The sequence below is a fragment of the Branchiostoma floridae genome, chromosome 6 (genome assembly GCF_000003815.2).
Source record: "Branchiostoma floridae strain S238N-H82 chromosome 6, Bfl_VNyyK, whole genome shotgun sequence".
In the NCBI taxonomy this organism is placed as follows: domain Eukaryota; kingdom Metazoa; phylum Chordata; class Leptocardii; order Amphioxiformes; family Branchiostomatidae; genus Branchiostoma; species Branchiostoma floridae.
Window position 1 is genome coordinate 20,778,176 of NC_049984.1, and position 17,085 is coordinate 20,795,260.

A 17,085-nucleotide genomic window follows, 5' to 3' on the forward strand; every position below is an offset into this window, starting at 1 on the left:
TGCATTACATAAAGTTCCTCTGTTAAGTTCAGGAGGCAATTGGTTATAGACCTTCCTTTAAGACACCTGAATTGCTGGGTGTCGACTTGACTGGAGATATCAGAGACGTCCCACTTATAAGTGACAAAACTTTCAGCAACCTTGCCAAGACCTAGTGCTGTATACCGGACTATCAACCTAGTGCTATTATACATGTATAGCTGTACTGGCAGTGGCTGTAGTAGTAAACAAGTAATTTAAAAAGTCAACCAAAAGCAGGGGAAGACATATTTTAAAAAACGGTCCTACAATTCCAGGAGTGCATTTATTAACTACAACATACATGTAGTACTACCTTATGTCAACAACTTCTGCCACCTAGAAATCGGCACCATATTAAGTCCAGAACCAAAGACACAAAACCAGGAAGTCCTGTTGCAGTACCAAGGTCAACCACCAGAGGACCCAAAATCAGATTGAAATTGTCAGGTTCACATCACCTACCCATGTACAAATTGCATGAATATCATCCCTATAGTCTATTCAAAGGCTCTTATGATATCCCACCATAAGCACATGCAAAAACAAGAAATTAAAAAGGAATCTGCTGGTCCACATCAGCCTGGTTGGGCCACCAAACAATGAGTGGGATGGAAAAACATTTATTTAAAGCTGGAGACAGCAAAACTGTATTTCATCGAAAATCAGCTCAATCTTTACAACTGGATAAGATTTGGAGATTAGTATTGGACGTTTTGAGTGATACGATTTGAGTAATTAAAGGAGACATTTTGAGTGATACTCATCACTCTTCTTCAGCGTCACTAGAATGAACAATTCAATCTAGTGACATGCAGAAGAGTCTTATGTCAAATGTCTTATAAGTAATCACCTTAAATGGTTCATTGTAGTGGTACTGAAAAAGAGTCACTGTGGTGGATGTCACTGGAAGTAATCTCTTATTTTCATCCAGTTGTAGTGATTGAACTGTTTTTGAATATTGTTTACCTGAATGTCTTATAAATCTTCATAAATGTAAAACTGTGTTTTTAGCCTTGAATAATACTTTTTTGAGTGATGTGTTTGCAGGTGGCCTATGCTGCAAAGGACCTCCAGGCAGACATCATTGTGGACATGGCCACCCTTACTGGTGCTCAGGGTATCTCTGTTGGGAAATACCATGCTGCCATCCTTACTAACAAGTAAGTCTTGTGCTCTCACATCATGCTTTGTAGACAGATGCTTACTACCACACTTTTTGTTCATTTTCTTCATGCATTATTCTGAATCAGTAGTACTGTAAATGCATTTAAGTTCACTGGAATTTGATTTTGCAGTAGCGGGCAAAAGTACTTTTCGTGGTGGTTTTAGGTTTGTGGTATCACTGTGTACTGTAGTCTCTTACTACCATGGAAAAATGTTTGCGGTGGTTTTAAATTTACGGTGAAGCGGCCACCTCAAAAACTGTGAACATTAAACCACCGTGAAAGTTTCTTCTTTTACAGTATGTCATAAACAGCTGATTTCAGCTTAATTACCTTTGCCAGAATGGCTATTCTGGCAAAGGTTATATTTTCGGTCCGGTTGTGTGCTTTCCCCCCGTTTGTGAGCAGCATAACTCCAGAAGACTGCGACGGATGCGGCTGATATTTGGTGGGTGGGTAGGGGTCTGGAGAAAGAAGGGGGAGTTCGATAATGGGCCCCCTAGCGGCTTGCTAAGGTACTGCAACGGACCCTGCATGCTTGATATCTCGCGTATTGGACTTGCTTCGGTCGTGATTTTTGAGCGGTAGGGGCCCCTTAAAGCAGAGAGTAACTGCTGCGAGTTTGGGCCCCCTAGCGGCTTTCCTGGAAGTGCAGGCGCCGGTTTACTTGCAAAATTTTGTCCGTGGACAGCATAACTTGAGAAGACTTCGACGGACACTGATGATATTTGGTGGGTGGGTAGGGGTCTGGAAAACGGAGGTCAAGTTCGATGATGGGCCCCCTAGCGGCTTCCCTTGGTACTGCAGCGCAACTTCCGGGCATGTTTTCTCATCTTCTAAACATGGTATGGTCACGAATTTTGGGTGTTAGATAGCTCTTGTGCTCAGGAGTTAATGACATAAGTTTGGGCCCCCTAGCAGCTAGTTTAGGGATAGCAGGGGCATTCTTGTCAAAACTTCTGAAGCATTACAACCCCCCCAGCCTGGTTTGGTTGATTCCAGCTGCAGCTGTACCTGACAGTTGACGGTTCCCGAGGCCCAAGGGTCAGGCTCCCTGACCATACTAACCAGTTAGCAAAATAGGTAGGATTTGTTGGTGAAAGGACTTTTCCATAACTCCAGAAGGGAACAACGGATTTTTACCTTTGCCAGAATGGCTAAGGTTATGTTTTGGGCGTGTTTGTGTGTCTGTGTGTGTGTGTGTGTGTGAACAGCATAACTCAAGAAGCCTTGGATGGATCCTGATGATATTTGGTGGGTGGGTAGGGGTCGGGAAAACGAAGGTCAAGTTCGATAATGGGCCCCCTAGTGGCTTGCTAAGGTACTGCAAGGGAAACTCAATTTTTTATATCTCGTGTTCTGGACATGCTGTGGTCATGATTTTTGAGTGGTAGATAGCCCTCGGAGCAGAGAGTTAGTGCTGTGAGTTTGGGCCCCGTAGCGGCTTTTTTTGGAACTGCAGGTGCCGGTTTCCTTTCAAACTTTGGACGAGAATAACTCTACAACGTGGTGACGGATCTTCATGATTTTTGGTATGTAGATAGAATGAGTGTTGACTTACATAATGGGATACTAATTATGCAAACCAACAGCTAATTTGCATAATTAATTAGGAAAGTTTATGAATCCACTGCATTCCATGATAGGACTTTGAAACTTGTCACATATGTAGCTGGGAAGGAGGGAAATGTCAAAAGATATCAATTATGCAAATGATGATCTCATTTGCATAATTTATGAGAAAATATGAAGATGTTGACGGATCATCATGTTTTTTGGTATGTAGGTAGCGTAAGTGAAGACATACATAATGAGATACCAATCCTGCAAATCAATAGCTAATTTGCATAATTAATGAGGACATTTTATGAATCCACTACATTCCATGATCGGACTTTTAAACTTGTCACATATGTAGCTGAGAAAGAGAGAAATGTCAATACATATTAATCATGCAAATGATGACGTTATTTGCATAATTAATGAGAAAATATGAACGTGTTGACGAATCGTCATGATTTTTGGCATGTAAATAGCCTAAGTGAAGACTTATATAATGTGATATTTATTATGCAAATTAACAGCTAATTTGCATAACAGATTAGGAAAAGTTCATAAATCCACAGCATTCCATTATAGTACTTTCAAAGTTGTCACATATGTAACTGAGAAAGAGGGAAGAAAGTAAGAGGTGTATCTAAAGACTTGAAAAAAGAATAACTCAAGAATGGATCAAAGGATCAACATGATTTTTGGTATGCTGATATCAATTAATTGTAACTTGGGATTTAATTTGCATAATCAATGCCGAAACTTTATAAACCAACTCCAAGCATATAATCTTGAAATGAAATGAAATGAGTAACGCATTTGTCTACAGACATGATTCTACATAACAAACCTGGTTTATTTGGCAAAGGTATGTATTCGTGGAACTCTAGTTGGATATTAAACCATTTGTGGGGAAACAAAGTGTCAGAAGCTATAAATTCTTCTTGTACACTGATAGTACAAAATATCATACTCCAATTCTGCCAGGTAAGGCTGCAAAGGGATGTACAAAAAAAATGTATGTTGCAAGTAACAAATTTCAATTGTCATCATTGTCATGCCATTTCTGAAGAAGGTAAGTAAGTGTAGCTGAAAATTGCAGGTGAGTTACTTTCATCATCATCATCATTGCTGCATATGGGTTACTTTGCTTTGTGCTGAATGAAACTTCATCAAACATATACAGTAGAAGCCAGTTAATTGCACAAGGGATTAACTCACACTTCTGTTAACTGCACGGAATCCCCAAATCCCAAACCGGTTTGGTCCTGCAAGATAACTTCGCATTATTTCACCAGCCGGATAATTACACAAACTTCACTTGCAAATAAGCCGTGCAATTAAGCGGCTTCTGCTGTATCATGTTTCAACTTTTTTGTGTGCATCCACTGTGTTTTCTTGACAGGGTAGTGTACTCTAAAATCTGGTTAGGCGACCACCTCAGCAAGTGGGTCCGCCCAGTCTTATAGCCAGCATCCGTCCTCCTGTCCTTTGATGGAATTTTGCAGCTGGGGAAGGACAAAAATTTTGTCCATTCCATCCTCTGTTATGGACAAAAATCTGCATGTAAAGATATTATGAAGTTTTGCAAAGATCTCCAGAAATTTGGCACAGATGCCATTGAACCAAACTGAGTTTGAACCAGCAAAATTTGCCCCTCAAAATACAGTGGTCTTAGATTTAAAAATTTTCCTGAAACCACCTACGACCCCCTTTCCAACCCCAGGAACATCGTGTGGTATCGTTGGCGTTCTACAGGATTTCTGTTCAAAGTCCAGGGGACGGGGAAAACTTTCAGGCTGACTAGAACACTGGGTCCACTGCCACCTCAACCAAGCCTCAACTAAATGACACCTTGCACTCAGAAGTTTCAGATCCAGTGAAGATCATGCCATTGATAGTATTGTTAGCTGTTATTACCTTTGCCAGAATGGCTATGGTTATGTTTTCGGTTTGGTGGTGTGGTTCTCCCCGTTTGTGAGCAGCATAACTCGAGAGGACTTCGATGGATGCAGCTGATATTTGGTGGGTGGGTAGGGGTGTAGAAGACGAAGGTCGAGTTCGATAATGGGCCTCCTAGCGGCTTGCTAAGGTACTGCAGCGGGACCTGCATGCTTGATATCTCGCGTTCCGGACATGCTGCGGTCGTGATTTTTGAGCGTTAGGGAGCCCTTAAAGCAGGGAGTGATTGCTGCGAGTTTGGGCCCCCTAGCGGCTGGCTAAGGTACTGCAGCAGGACCTGCATGCTTGATATCTCGCGTTCCGGACATGCTGTGGTCGTGATTTTTTAGCGTTAGGGAGCCCTTAAAGCAGGGAGTGATTGCTGCGAGTTTGGGCCCCCTAATGGCTTTCATGGAAGTGCAGGCGCCGGTTTAATTGCAAACTTTTGTCCGCGGACAGCATAACTCGAGAAGACTTCGACGGATGCAGCTGGTATTTGGTGGGTGGGTAGGGGTCTGGGAAACGAAGGGGGAGTTCGATAATGGGCCCCCTAGCGGCTTCCCTTGGTACTGCAGCGCAACTTCCGGGTGTGTTTTTCCATCTTCTGAACATGGTATGGCCACGAGTTTTGGGTGTTAGATAGCTGTTGTGCTCAGGAGTTAGTGACATAAGTTTGGGCCCCCTAGCGGCTAGTGTAGGGATAGCAGGGGCATTCTTGTCGAAAACTTCTGAAGCAGTACAACCCCCAGCTTGGTTTGGTTGAGTCCATTGTTGACAGCTGTGTCCAAGGCCAATGGGTCAGGCTGCTTGACCTTTCTTGCTGTCAATCACTTGATCGGATGTTGAGGTGAAGGGTGGTGGTCTAAGGTCACTGGTGGCAGCTGGATTTTTGTGGATACTGGTAGAGGATGGATAATCTTGAAGGTCTTGTCAGTCCACAAGCAACTGCGTATGACCTAACTGACAGGTAAGATTGACATGTAAGGTATTGAAACGATAAAAGTGGTAAGGATAGTTTGTTACTACTGATTTTAGTTTGAGTTGTAGGGTGTCTCTGAAGTGTCTACAGACTCGGTACTACAATAAATTGCGGTACAGTGCAGTGTAGACTTGAGTTGCATTTTTTAGTTTATTCACTGTGTATGACCTAACTGACAGGTAAGATTGACATGTAAGGTATTGAAACAATAAGAGAGGAAAGGATAGTATGATATTACTGATTGTAGTTTAGTTGTAGGGTGTCTCTAAAGCGTCTATAGACTCTGGGTAGTGCAAATTGCGGTATAGTGTAGTTTAGATTTCATTGTCTCAGTGGTTATTGTAGTTTGATGCTTTAGGGGCAATACTTATTGTACTGTGGCAAGCAATGTTAGGGAGATCTACTTTTTGAACGACTGTGTTGTCCTTAAGTTAGATAATGTGGTCTTTTGCTCCTAGAAGTTGCAGAGAGTTAAGATATCCATGAAAGTAATTCAGACTTTTGTATGTATGGACAGTAGTTTCACTTGTTTACGACAGAATATCAGTGATAAACGATAGTATATGCTATTTGAAGGGTATGACTCTGAAAGGAGAAGAATTCCTCCAGCTTTTATATTTACTTTGTGTCATGTAATTTGTTTTACTTAGATGTGTAACCTTTATAGACAGAGGGCGTGCCATATTTTTTGAGCTTGGTAGGGATTGGGGAAGGGAATGGTGAGGAACATGTATGATAACGATTTTAAGTGTTACTTATATAGGTGTTGTTTGTAGGAATATGTGACATATGTAGGAGTCCCCTAGCGACTTGTTTCTGGGGATAGCAGACATTTTTGTCCAAAAGTTCCGTGAAAATGTAGGTTATTTTTTGTCAAGACACTCCAATGTTGCCAATGTTGGAACGGAAAAGGATGGTAGAATGCCGTTGTCATTATCTAGAAACTATCAGAGGTATCAAGTTTTACATTATAAATATTTTATAATTATGCAGGACCAGGGACATATTCATAAAGTTGAGACAGTGTTTAAAATGTGTAATGATGTATGAAGTGCTCTAGACATCTAAGTACAAGACTTTAAAGGCAATTGTAAATAATGGTAAGGAACATTCGTATGATGACTTAGAATGGATACAATTTGAAGAGCATTTACCACTAATGGAAATCTACATTGGCTGTATTGTAAAGATTAGCAAGTTCAGGCTGTCATAATCTCATCCAGGACATTCCAGGTCATAAGAACTCACCCCACGCAGCAGCCCGCTATCTCAAGAGTCCGAAAGCCTGTTTTTTAGAAATTCAGGCCAGCATAAGTTATGCGCCGCTTCAAATTTGCCGCCATCTTGGATTCTCATGACCTGAAATTAGGGGTCATGACCTGACATTAGGGGTCAGCACATGGCTAAAAAATGAACCAAAACCTTGTTTTTTTGCCAAATCTGAATGTCTGCACCCTACACTGCTCATCAATAAGAAAATTTTCTTACATTTTCAAGCTAGAAGTTGAAAATAGTCTAAAATACTGTATGGACTCATTTTGGGCCTTCTGCGGCTGCATCAATTAGGGTCATTGCCCTTGTAGGAGCTTCAAGTTCAAGATTGACAAATTTCAATAATTACACTTGGTGCGGAAAGGGGTTGCTAACAATCATCCCAAGTTTCAAAGGTTTCTGACCTGGAATGCTCCCTTGGGGATACTTTCTGAGAAGCTGGGTCAGGGGGCTGTGGCACTGTGTTCTGAGGCTAGTGACAGACCACCTGTCATTTGGCAAAAAGGGCCAAAATCAGGAAAAAATGGTTAAACCCTGCTCATCCTGACATAAGAAGACTACTCTACTTCCATTTAGGGGCCTAAATCTGTACTAAAATGTTATATGGGGTAGACCTGTAAGCATTTGAGGGGAGTACATACTGCAATAATGCTAAAGAATACAAAAACTAACAAAAATGGCCAAAAGACAGTAAAATTGAAGAAACTGGAAAAAAAATTGAGTCAAGTGAGTCTGCAGAAACCTGCATCTTATCAAAATAACCAGTTTCAGGGGAACTATTGGCCCTAAAGGCCCTCCTGCCCTAAAACCCAAAGTCTGGCAGAGCATTTACCACTAAAGGAAATCTACATTGGCTGTAATGTAAAGATTAGCAAGTTCAGGGTGTAATGGGGGAGGATCCTGGTGGCCCCGAACAGTACTACTGCAATGCTTAGATAGGGTTTAAAGAATGGTAAATAATGGTAGAATGTTATCATTATCTAGAAACTATCAGAAGTATCAAGTTCCACTTTATAAATATTTCTATAATTATGCAGGACCATGCAGGGACATATTTATAAAGTTGAAACAGTGTCCCTTAGAGGACGTGCTAAAATTTTCGGTGCATACAGGAATCGTAGCTAAAATTGTCGATCCTCAAGCGACCAACCTACGAACTGTTTGTGGGATGTTCAGATACTTATATTAATGCTAGATAGGTAAAACTATACATTTTTGAAAAGCGTTTTAAAGAACCTGTAGAATATGAATATATCAAGATAAAGACTGTATCTTAGTTTGTAAGGAATAATACTGCACAAAAGGACAGTAAAAATTTTTCTTTGAAGTCTCAAAAAATATTTGAAATGTATATAACATCACCCACAAAGTCTAAAATAACTAACGCTAAGTCACTGAAAACTAGGCTAGAATGCCTTGCTATTCTTCCTGAATCAATAAAAACATAAAACAATGTATGTAAGTGACTGTAACTGTTTTATTCTTGCTAGTAAAGATAGTACCTAAAGCTTTGACCGGTTGTAAAAAGATGGGCCTTATCAGTGTTCCCCTAATGTTTGACCAGGAAAATTTCACCAAAATTATGAGTTAATCTTGGAGGAAAATCAAAACAGACTTTGCTACCTCAAAGTGTTACATACATGTCTGAACATGCTGCCCTCCCCCATAGGTGAAAAAAACAATTACAAAGCAGAAATTTGGCTGGATCAATAATTTGAAAACAATTTCAGACACTCATGGCCCTCAGTCCTTTATGATAAACACCAAAAACACCCACCTACTCCTTTTTCACAGCAAAGAAACCAAACAGAGGTTTGTAAATACTACCACAAGGTACAGGACCGGCAAATGGCAGTCAAAATGCCGAAGTTTTCATCAACTTCCAGTGGTAGAAACATCGTCAATCTCTTCCTCAGCGGTGTCACAACCCCTTCTAGGTTCTTCAGCATAATTGGCAATCAATAAATTGTGATTCTGAGGAAAATACACAAGGCAGAAACTCCCAAACTACAGCTTCAACCCTCCCCAACATAGGGGAATCCCCTGCACATCAAAACGAGTCTGTTGCCCGATTCCACCCGGGGAATACCGAGGAATGCCGAGACATGTAAATTGATACTCTCCAAGCAGAGGTCGAGTCGCGGAGATATACTAGTAGTCGAAAAAAATACAGAGCCGCTCCTCCTACTCCTATTCACCAAATTCACCGCTCCTACTACTCCTATTCCGGGTAGTTCTGTACATTACAGTACAGTGTAGTTTAGAGTTGTAATTGTTTTCCTCATTAGATTTGGAAGATTCCAGTTCTTAAACATTGTTGTATAATCTGTGTCATGTAATATGATCTACTTAGATGCCTAGCTTCTATAGAGATACTTTGTGCTATATCTTTTGAGCTTTGAGTTGGTTAGGGGTCGGAGACTTGAACGAATAGTCAGGAACATGTATGGTCCTGATTTTTAAAAGTTAAATAGGTGTTGTGCTTAATAGGAAGAAGTGACATATGTTAGGGCCCCTAGCAACTTGTTCCTGGGGATAGCAGGCATTTTTACCTTTGTCAGGAGGGTTAAGGTTATGTTTTGGGTGTGTTTGTGTGTCTCTGTCTGTGTGTGTGTTAACAGCATAACTGGAGAAGCCTTGGATGGATCCTGATGATATTTGGTAGGTGGGTATGGGTCGGGGAAACGAAGGTCAAGTTCGATAAGGAGCCCCTTAGGTTAGAGTTGAGTTGCATTATTTTGTTTATCTTATTCAATGTGGAAGATTGCAGTTCTGAAACAGTCCTGTATAGTATATTGATTCTCTCAGTGGTTATTGTAATTTAATTCTGTAGGGGCAATAATCATTGTACTGTGCCAAGCAATGTTAGGGAAATCTACTTTCTGCAGGTCTGTCTTGTTATAAGATAAAATGAAATGAGTAACGCATTTGTCTACAGACATCATTCTGCATAACAAACCTGGTTTATTTGGCAAAGGTATGTGTTCGTGGAACTCTAGTTCTACATTGTACTTAAACATTTGCTAGTGCCATCCAGGAGTGTTTAGCCCCAATAAGTAACCAGGCAATATCCAGTCTGTCCAACACCATGGCAATGATGCACAATACCGAGCACCATGATGAGTCATCCCGTGTTCCCTGTAGCATTGGTAAAAGCCCGAGGACAGTCGGATGGAGTCTCAGGGGTATTGAGTGTGAGACCTGTTGAGGTTGGTTCCACTCAATTGTGTCAGAACTTCGAAACCCAGACTTATTCTGACATTGGCGCCTCGGATGTCAAATGGTATTGCAAGCTGTTTAATGTACCAAATGATAATAGGTCGGTGGCCTATGACCTGCATGGTGTTGAGAATGAAACATCTGACTTCGAAGCAGGTAGCTGTGGAAACTTTACTTTCTCTCTCGGATGACTCATTCCTCCAACCCACAGCTCTAATCCAACTCGCAAGCAATAGCCAGCAAAACAAGAACATAAACTGACCGTTATGTATACTTAATCAAGTTAATACAAACTTCCAAACTGTTGGTGGGAAAATGGCCAAACTAGACCAGAGCCTTAGGCCAGACATAATCCTTGGCACAGAAACCTGGCAGGAAACACCTGAAATTAAGTCTAAGGTCTACAGAAAAGATGGGTGTGGTAAGGGAGTCCTTGTAGCTGTGTCAGACTTCCTGGAAGATACAATGGAGACCAGCCTTGACAGGAACTGCGAGATTGTAGTAGCTAAGGTGAAGCTCAGAGGGAAAAGTGACCTACATTGTAGCTGTTGATTGGCATCTACTACTCACCATCCACATGAACGGAGACCAGCTTTGACAGGAACTGAGAGATTGTAGTGGCTAAGGTGAAGCTCAGAGTCAGCCAGACTGGCATGCTAATCCAGTAATGCCATTGTCATCCTTACGTCGATGTAGGTTAGACATTCAGGGAGTAAGATATATGCCAAAAAGTTGTTACTCAAGCAACTGGATATGGTTTTAGAAATGGTCAGATGGTTCAACTGCTATCCCGCAGTTTTCGTCAGTGACACTGAAGTGATCTGGAAGAAACAGGTCTTTTGATGATGATTGGTTTATTCAGGAAACATATACACTATGTACAAGGCCTCGCAGGCAACCTCAGTTACCTGAATTATGCTTGTGCATATATAACATGATCACATTTACACTTTTGAAAAAACATAGTTTAAAAGCTTAATTACAGAATCAGGTTAAAACTCAGCATATGATTAGAACACAATTGCCTGATAGAGTGGCACACAATAATAATGTAGCTGTTTGAATGTCCAAATACTAGTAGTCCATATTTAGTGTTGTTCAGCAGCTGCACCATGTATGGAATCAGGCTTTTTTTGTACCTGTTAGTTCTCGCATAGACAGGGTCAAGCAGGTGAGAAACCCTGGTCCGCCTGCCGCTCACCTCGCCACGGTGAGGTGGGAGCCATTTTCTGAACTTTTCAGACGACAACAGGTGATTAGCGAATTTGAGGCACAACTCGCGACAGCGGTTGTCGAGGGTTGGCAGTTCGAGTGTCTGACAGGCCTCAGCATAGGATGTATAGTCGGCACCGAGGATCGTACGGCAGGCCCGTTTCTGGATGGATTCAATCCTCGCTCGTTGCTGTGTGGTGAGACCTGCGTGCCATGCCGGTGCGGCGTATTCTGTAGTAGGGTGAATAGTTTATAGGAAATAGTAAAGGTTGTATTGTCAGACAATTTAGGTTGAAGACAATTTGGATTCCAATAGAAGACAAAAGGAAAAGCAAAGTCAAGCTGAAGACAATCATGGATGTCAGTTGGAAACAAAGCTAAGAAAGACACCGTTGATTCAATTGAGTCAATTAGCTCCAATCCACCGATATTCTAGACCGCGAGCCCCGCTGGTTTGAACGGGGAGTCAGGGAGGCTATATATGAGAGAATATACAATCCCACCCTTAACAGGAAGGGGGGTCTACGTATGGAACTATCTGGCACTACCCCCCTACCAAAACAACAGGAGCTAAATATTTCATGGAGGTATGAGGTCGCCAAACTCTAGTTATACCTTATATCATGAATTCAATGATCTGTTCAACCTTCCTAACCACTTAGATTTGGTAACAAGGACAACTTTTTTTTTTACACACATCAGTTTTGGGGTTCGTTCCCAAAGGATGTCATCCATATAATGGAATGAGTACCAACAGAGCCTTTGGTTCATGTTGATTCCTGTTGTGTTCCAGTGAGCAGTGGGAGCAGGCTTGTGTAACAGCAGGGCGGAAGTCAGGTGACCTGGTGCACCCCCTACCATACTGCCCAGAACTGCACTTCAGTGAGTTCAATAGTGCTGTTGCTGATATGAAGAACTCAGTAGCTGTGAGTGGCAATTTCTTTATGGATGAGTTCTTTTCATGCTTTCAACATATGTTACAACTTTTTATAATAAGAGAGGTTTCATTTGACTTGGTGAGATGGCAGTAGAGATACAGACTCACAGGTAACCAGACGAGTACAGTTTTAAAGTTTAATAGGTCAGACAGAAATTACAAATTACAATGATTGTACATGCAGACAGACTACAATATGTTTGCTTTGTGCTGTAAGCTTTTGATTGTGCAATAATGATGATGATTTTAGAGCTGTGTCTGTTGCATCTGTATACAAAGTGCAGTTTTGTGACACATGTACATGTACAAAATGTACATGAAGCTGCCAGGTAACGACTGATGTCCAGGTGAGGCCTTAATGTAACTAGGAAAATGTAACAATGTAGCCTTGTGTTGCATGTTTAACATAGTCCTCAGTTCCTGTACCATGTAGCTGGATTCTCTCTTTTCAGTTTTCTCACACGTTCAAAGAAGTATACACTCTCAACTTTCTTAACTTCTCTGTTAACGTTGTGCCTGAGTTGTCTCCACACTGACAGCCATGACTTTCCTTCTAAGAATGCCAGTTGTCTCCTTAATTAAGATAAGTGATAAGTCAAGATACTAGTAAGATAAGTCAATTTAACTCTTTTTTCATGTAATTTTGTTTAACACCCAGGCTTTTTCCCAAATACCCACCGGCCAGCTTTTTTTCAGAAGCTTTCTTGTTTATTCACATTTGTTTAAAGAGGATTAGGCAGGAAGCAAGCACTGCTTATCAAGGTCTTTTCCTCTAACAGAGAAATGAAAATAAGGACACATACATGTACATGAAAGGCTACAAACATTAAATAACAAAGTCAACAGATGAAAACATGAAAATAAAGAAGGAATCAAATAACAGAGTGACGTGCAGCTGGTATACAAAATTTGGAATAAATAAGGCTATAATCAACTAAAACGGCCTGTCTGTTCATGATAGGACTTACAAACTTGTCACATATGTAACTGAGAAAGAGAGAAGTGTCAATACATATTAATTATGCAAATGACGACCTAATTTTCATAATTTTCCTTATTATATGTGTTGTTTATATTATTATCCATCGTCCATCATCCAGTCCATCATCCATAATCCATTATCTATAGTCCATCATCCATAGTCCATCATCCATAATCCATTATCTATAGTCCATCATCCATAGTCCATCATCTGTCCATTATCGATACTTCAATAATTAAGGGTTAATGACCCGCCCGAGGTGTATATGGTGTCATAACGCCTGGTCCTTTGCTATAACCACCGAATAAAACCACCGAGTGAGCGAAGCGAACTAGGTGGTTTTATGAGGTGGTTATAGCAAAGGACCAGGCATTATGACACCATATATACCGAGGAACAGGCGGGTCATTAACCCTATTATCATACAGCCTACCCACACTGACCCATTTAAGAGTAGAGTAGAGTAGAGTAGGAGTTTCCGGTTGCTAAATCTCTGCCGGCTTTCCTGAGGCATTCCGGGATCCCTGTGCTTCACAGCTCTTGAGAATCTCGTTCACTACGAACTCAGACACGTCTTCTCCGAAGAAAGGTAGCATTTTGGTCCTCCAGCGCCATGACCACTACTCAATGGCGGACCGTGGTGTTATTGTCGTCTGAACTTGAATGGACGGGGGTGCAAATAATTTTATTTTCCATTTGCAGTTTAAATTGGACATGACTTGAAATCGATTTTATTGTCTTAAATATTATAGGTAATTCAATGTTATTTTAAGACGGCAAATGTTTTCTTTGAACAAAGAAACACGCACTACCGATGTTAATAGAGGGAGTCATCCCCCCTGCCATGCCTGTACTTATTCTCCTATCTTGGCAGATGGACGATTCCTGGATATCTCATTCTGATTGGCCAGCATCCTGTTTGTCTGTCCTTCTGATTGGTTTAAACTTTCAAAAGTCATTAATGCACACGTGCAATAATCAAAAATTTAATGCACGGTTGTTACGGCGTCATAACCAGCATGAAATGGGGCCTTCTGATTGGCCCACGTCCCCTGGCTATATGATAATAATGTTTTTAATATGAACACAATAACACATGCACACCTGCTGTTCTCGACAAGTGACCCTTACCTTTTGTAGTCTTTATACAATTATATACATGACAGCTTGTACTTTTAAAAACTCTGGCATCACTACATTTGGACTTTTTTCATCAACTGAGCTTTAGTAGAATGTGTAATGTAGCTGATGTTGTGCTAATATTTCACTCTGTGTTCTTATATTTGTTTGGCAGGACAGGAACAATGCCCAGAGCTCATGTGCAGGTCTCTTCATTGGTGCCCACCTTGGATTTGACTGGCCAGGGATTTGGCTTCATATAGACATGGCAGCACCAGCACATGCGGTAAGTCCTACTCACCAACAAGAACACACTACAGTGCACATGTCTGATAAAATGCTAGAATCCTAACTAAGCTTTCGCAACCAAGGGTAGGATATGTCTCATTCTTTCCCCCATGCCCAAATGGACTCTTCCATTACCCCCATTGTCAAAGAAGGCTATTCTGACATTGCGGATCTCTCCATCCCAATGGCTGTTACATATTAAGCTTACCAGAGGCGGCGGCACCATTTTTTAGTTGTGGGGGTGAAAATTTCTCATATCACTAAATCGAGGGCTGAAGGCCAGAGGCGTCGCGCCGGAGGCGCAACCCTTCTAGGGGGGTCCGGGGGCATGCACCCCCGGAAAAATTTCAAATCTAAACCCTCTGAAACGCTATTTCCTGTATTTTGAGGGGCAAATTTTGCTGCCAGACTAAGCTAACTTCAATGACATTTCTATCAAAAATACACATAGTTTTAGCTTTAGTTATTGAGGGCGACACCCCCAACATATTTTCACCATCTCGAGCAGCGAAGGTACGAGCCGTTGCAAGGTAGGTTCTGGAAATTTTTGATATCTAGACCCTCTGAAACGCCATTTCCTGTATTTTGAGGAAGAAATTTTGCAGACAGACTAAGCTGAATTTAATTAAAATTCTAGTAGAGAAAACGATTTTTGAGGGCGACGACCCACGCACCAGCATATTTTGCACTACGTCGTCGTGAGCCCCGAAGACGCAAGCCGCCGCAAGGGAGTTTTGGAGAAATTTTTAAATCAGGACACTTTGAATGCCATTTCCTGCATTTGAGGGAAACATTTTGCTTGTAAACAAATCTAAGTTTGATAATGAAATTTCTACTAGAAAAAGGTCGTGGGGGACGACGCTCTGGTAGCATTTCCCCACCATGTCCAGTGCCGACGGCGCGAATCCTCACAAGGGAGGTCCTTTGAAATTTTGAAATCTGGACCCTCTGAAACGTCATTTCCTGCATTTTCAGGGCCAAATTTTGCCAGTAGACTAGCGAGATTTGATGAAATTTCCATTAGTGAAAATATACACAAGGGTTTCAGCTTGATTTTATGTGTTTCAGCTTATTTTATCGGCCCCCACGACCTATTTTTTGCCACTGCCCCCATGGTGCCGCCGCCACTGCTGACTCACATAGGGAATTGCTTTCAATGACTTGCTTTTTTGTATCATGATAGTTTTAATAGCTGCCAAAGTGTCTCATATTAGTTGTTCCATTCCTGTAGGGTGAGCGTGCTACTGGCTATGGTGTAGCCTTGCTGCTAGCTCTGTTTGGCCGTGCATCAGAGACAGATCTCCTGCAGGCTGTGTCTCCACTGGGACCTGTCCAAGACAAGCAGGAGGACATCATGGAAAATGCATGCAAGAAACGCAAACTGGTGTAAGGATGAGGAAGCCCACTTTCATGCAAATGTGGACATGGATGACACATCCGATGATCGTCAAAGTCTCCTCAGTTTTGACCAACTTTGGAATACATGTAGTTTGGGAAGTGATAAAAATCATGCAATTCAACTTCTTAGTGTCATGCATTGGATGTTAAAATTTTCATAGTTTCAATTTTCTATTGTTTTTTTCGTGGAGGAAAAGAGCCTACAAGAAAATGGGGCAAATACAAGAATTCATACCATTTTACATTATCATGTCACATACATGTACCTAAGTGTAGAATTGTGCAGTTAGGATGGTCACATATAAGGGTATAGCAACTTGCAAGGTACTTCATCACATTACCCATTTGACACTTAAGTTAAGTACATTTTCTGATCATTATATTCCACAATAATGATAGTATTATTCAATTAACATACATGTTTGCATCAATTGTATACCCGTACTAAACACTGTCAAAATACAAGAGGAAAGAAATCAGATTGTTGTGGTAGCACTGTGGTCTGATTTTATCCTGTAAGCAGACGATTGTAAGAGTACTTCAATGATTATGGATCACTTCATTTCTGGTGTAAGATATACATGTATGACACTTCAGTCATTTAATCAACAGGCTACTGAACAGGTTGGAAAGAGTCACACTTGTATGCAAATTAAAGAGGGCTGCATGTTCTAAGCTCTGATTGGTCACTTTGGATAACCTGTGTCTGATTGGTTGATTGAATAAATCAGTTGCGTATCACAATGAATATGGTGCAAATTTTTCCGTGCAGCATTGTTTACAGGTTTTGGCCTGAAGCTGTTTAGAATATACCATAATATATTAAGTAACAGGTTTCTATCTCAGCTAAAGTTATCCTTGGAACCAGACTTAAGCCAGGGCCGGCAGAGAATCTGTTTGGCAGCCAAAGCAGTTCTTCCTGTGGATAAGCACTCTGTGTAGTTGTTGTGCAGGGAGAGCATTGCCGACCTAGCTGGTTAACATGTAGGGAACACCATACATA

The 17,085-nt window shown here is 41.2% G+C and overlaps 1 protein-coding gene across 1 annotated transcript in view; it reads left to right on the plus strand.

Moving 5' to 3' along the window:
* The window catches only part of LOC118417976 (probable aminopeptidase NPEPL1), a 34,023-nt gene extending 17,193 nt beyond the window's left edge, over positions 1-16,830 (plus strand). Inside the window, exons 9-12 of the mRNA XM_035823763.1 lie at positions 1,069-1,181; positions 12,152-12,284; positions 14,572-14,682; positions 15,916-16,830. Of these exons, the coding sequence (XP_035679656.1) occupies positions 1,069-1,181; positions 12,152-12,284; positions 14,572-14,682; positions 15,916-16,074 (516 nt within the window). The 3' untranslated portion in view covers positions 16,075-16,830. The remainder of the gene's footprint in view (positions 1-1,068; positions 1,182-12,151; positions 12,285-14,571; positions 14,683-15,915) is intronic.
* Positions 16,831-17,085: the final 255 nt, after the last annotated feature.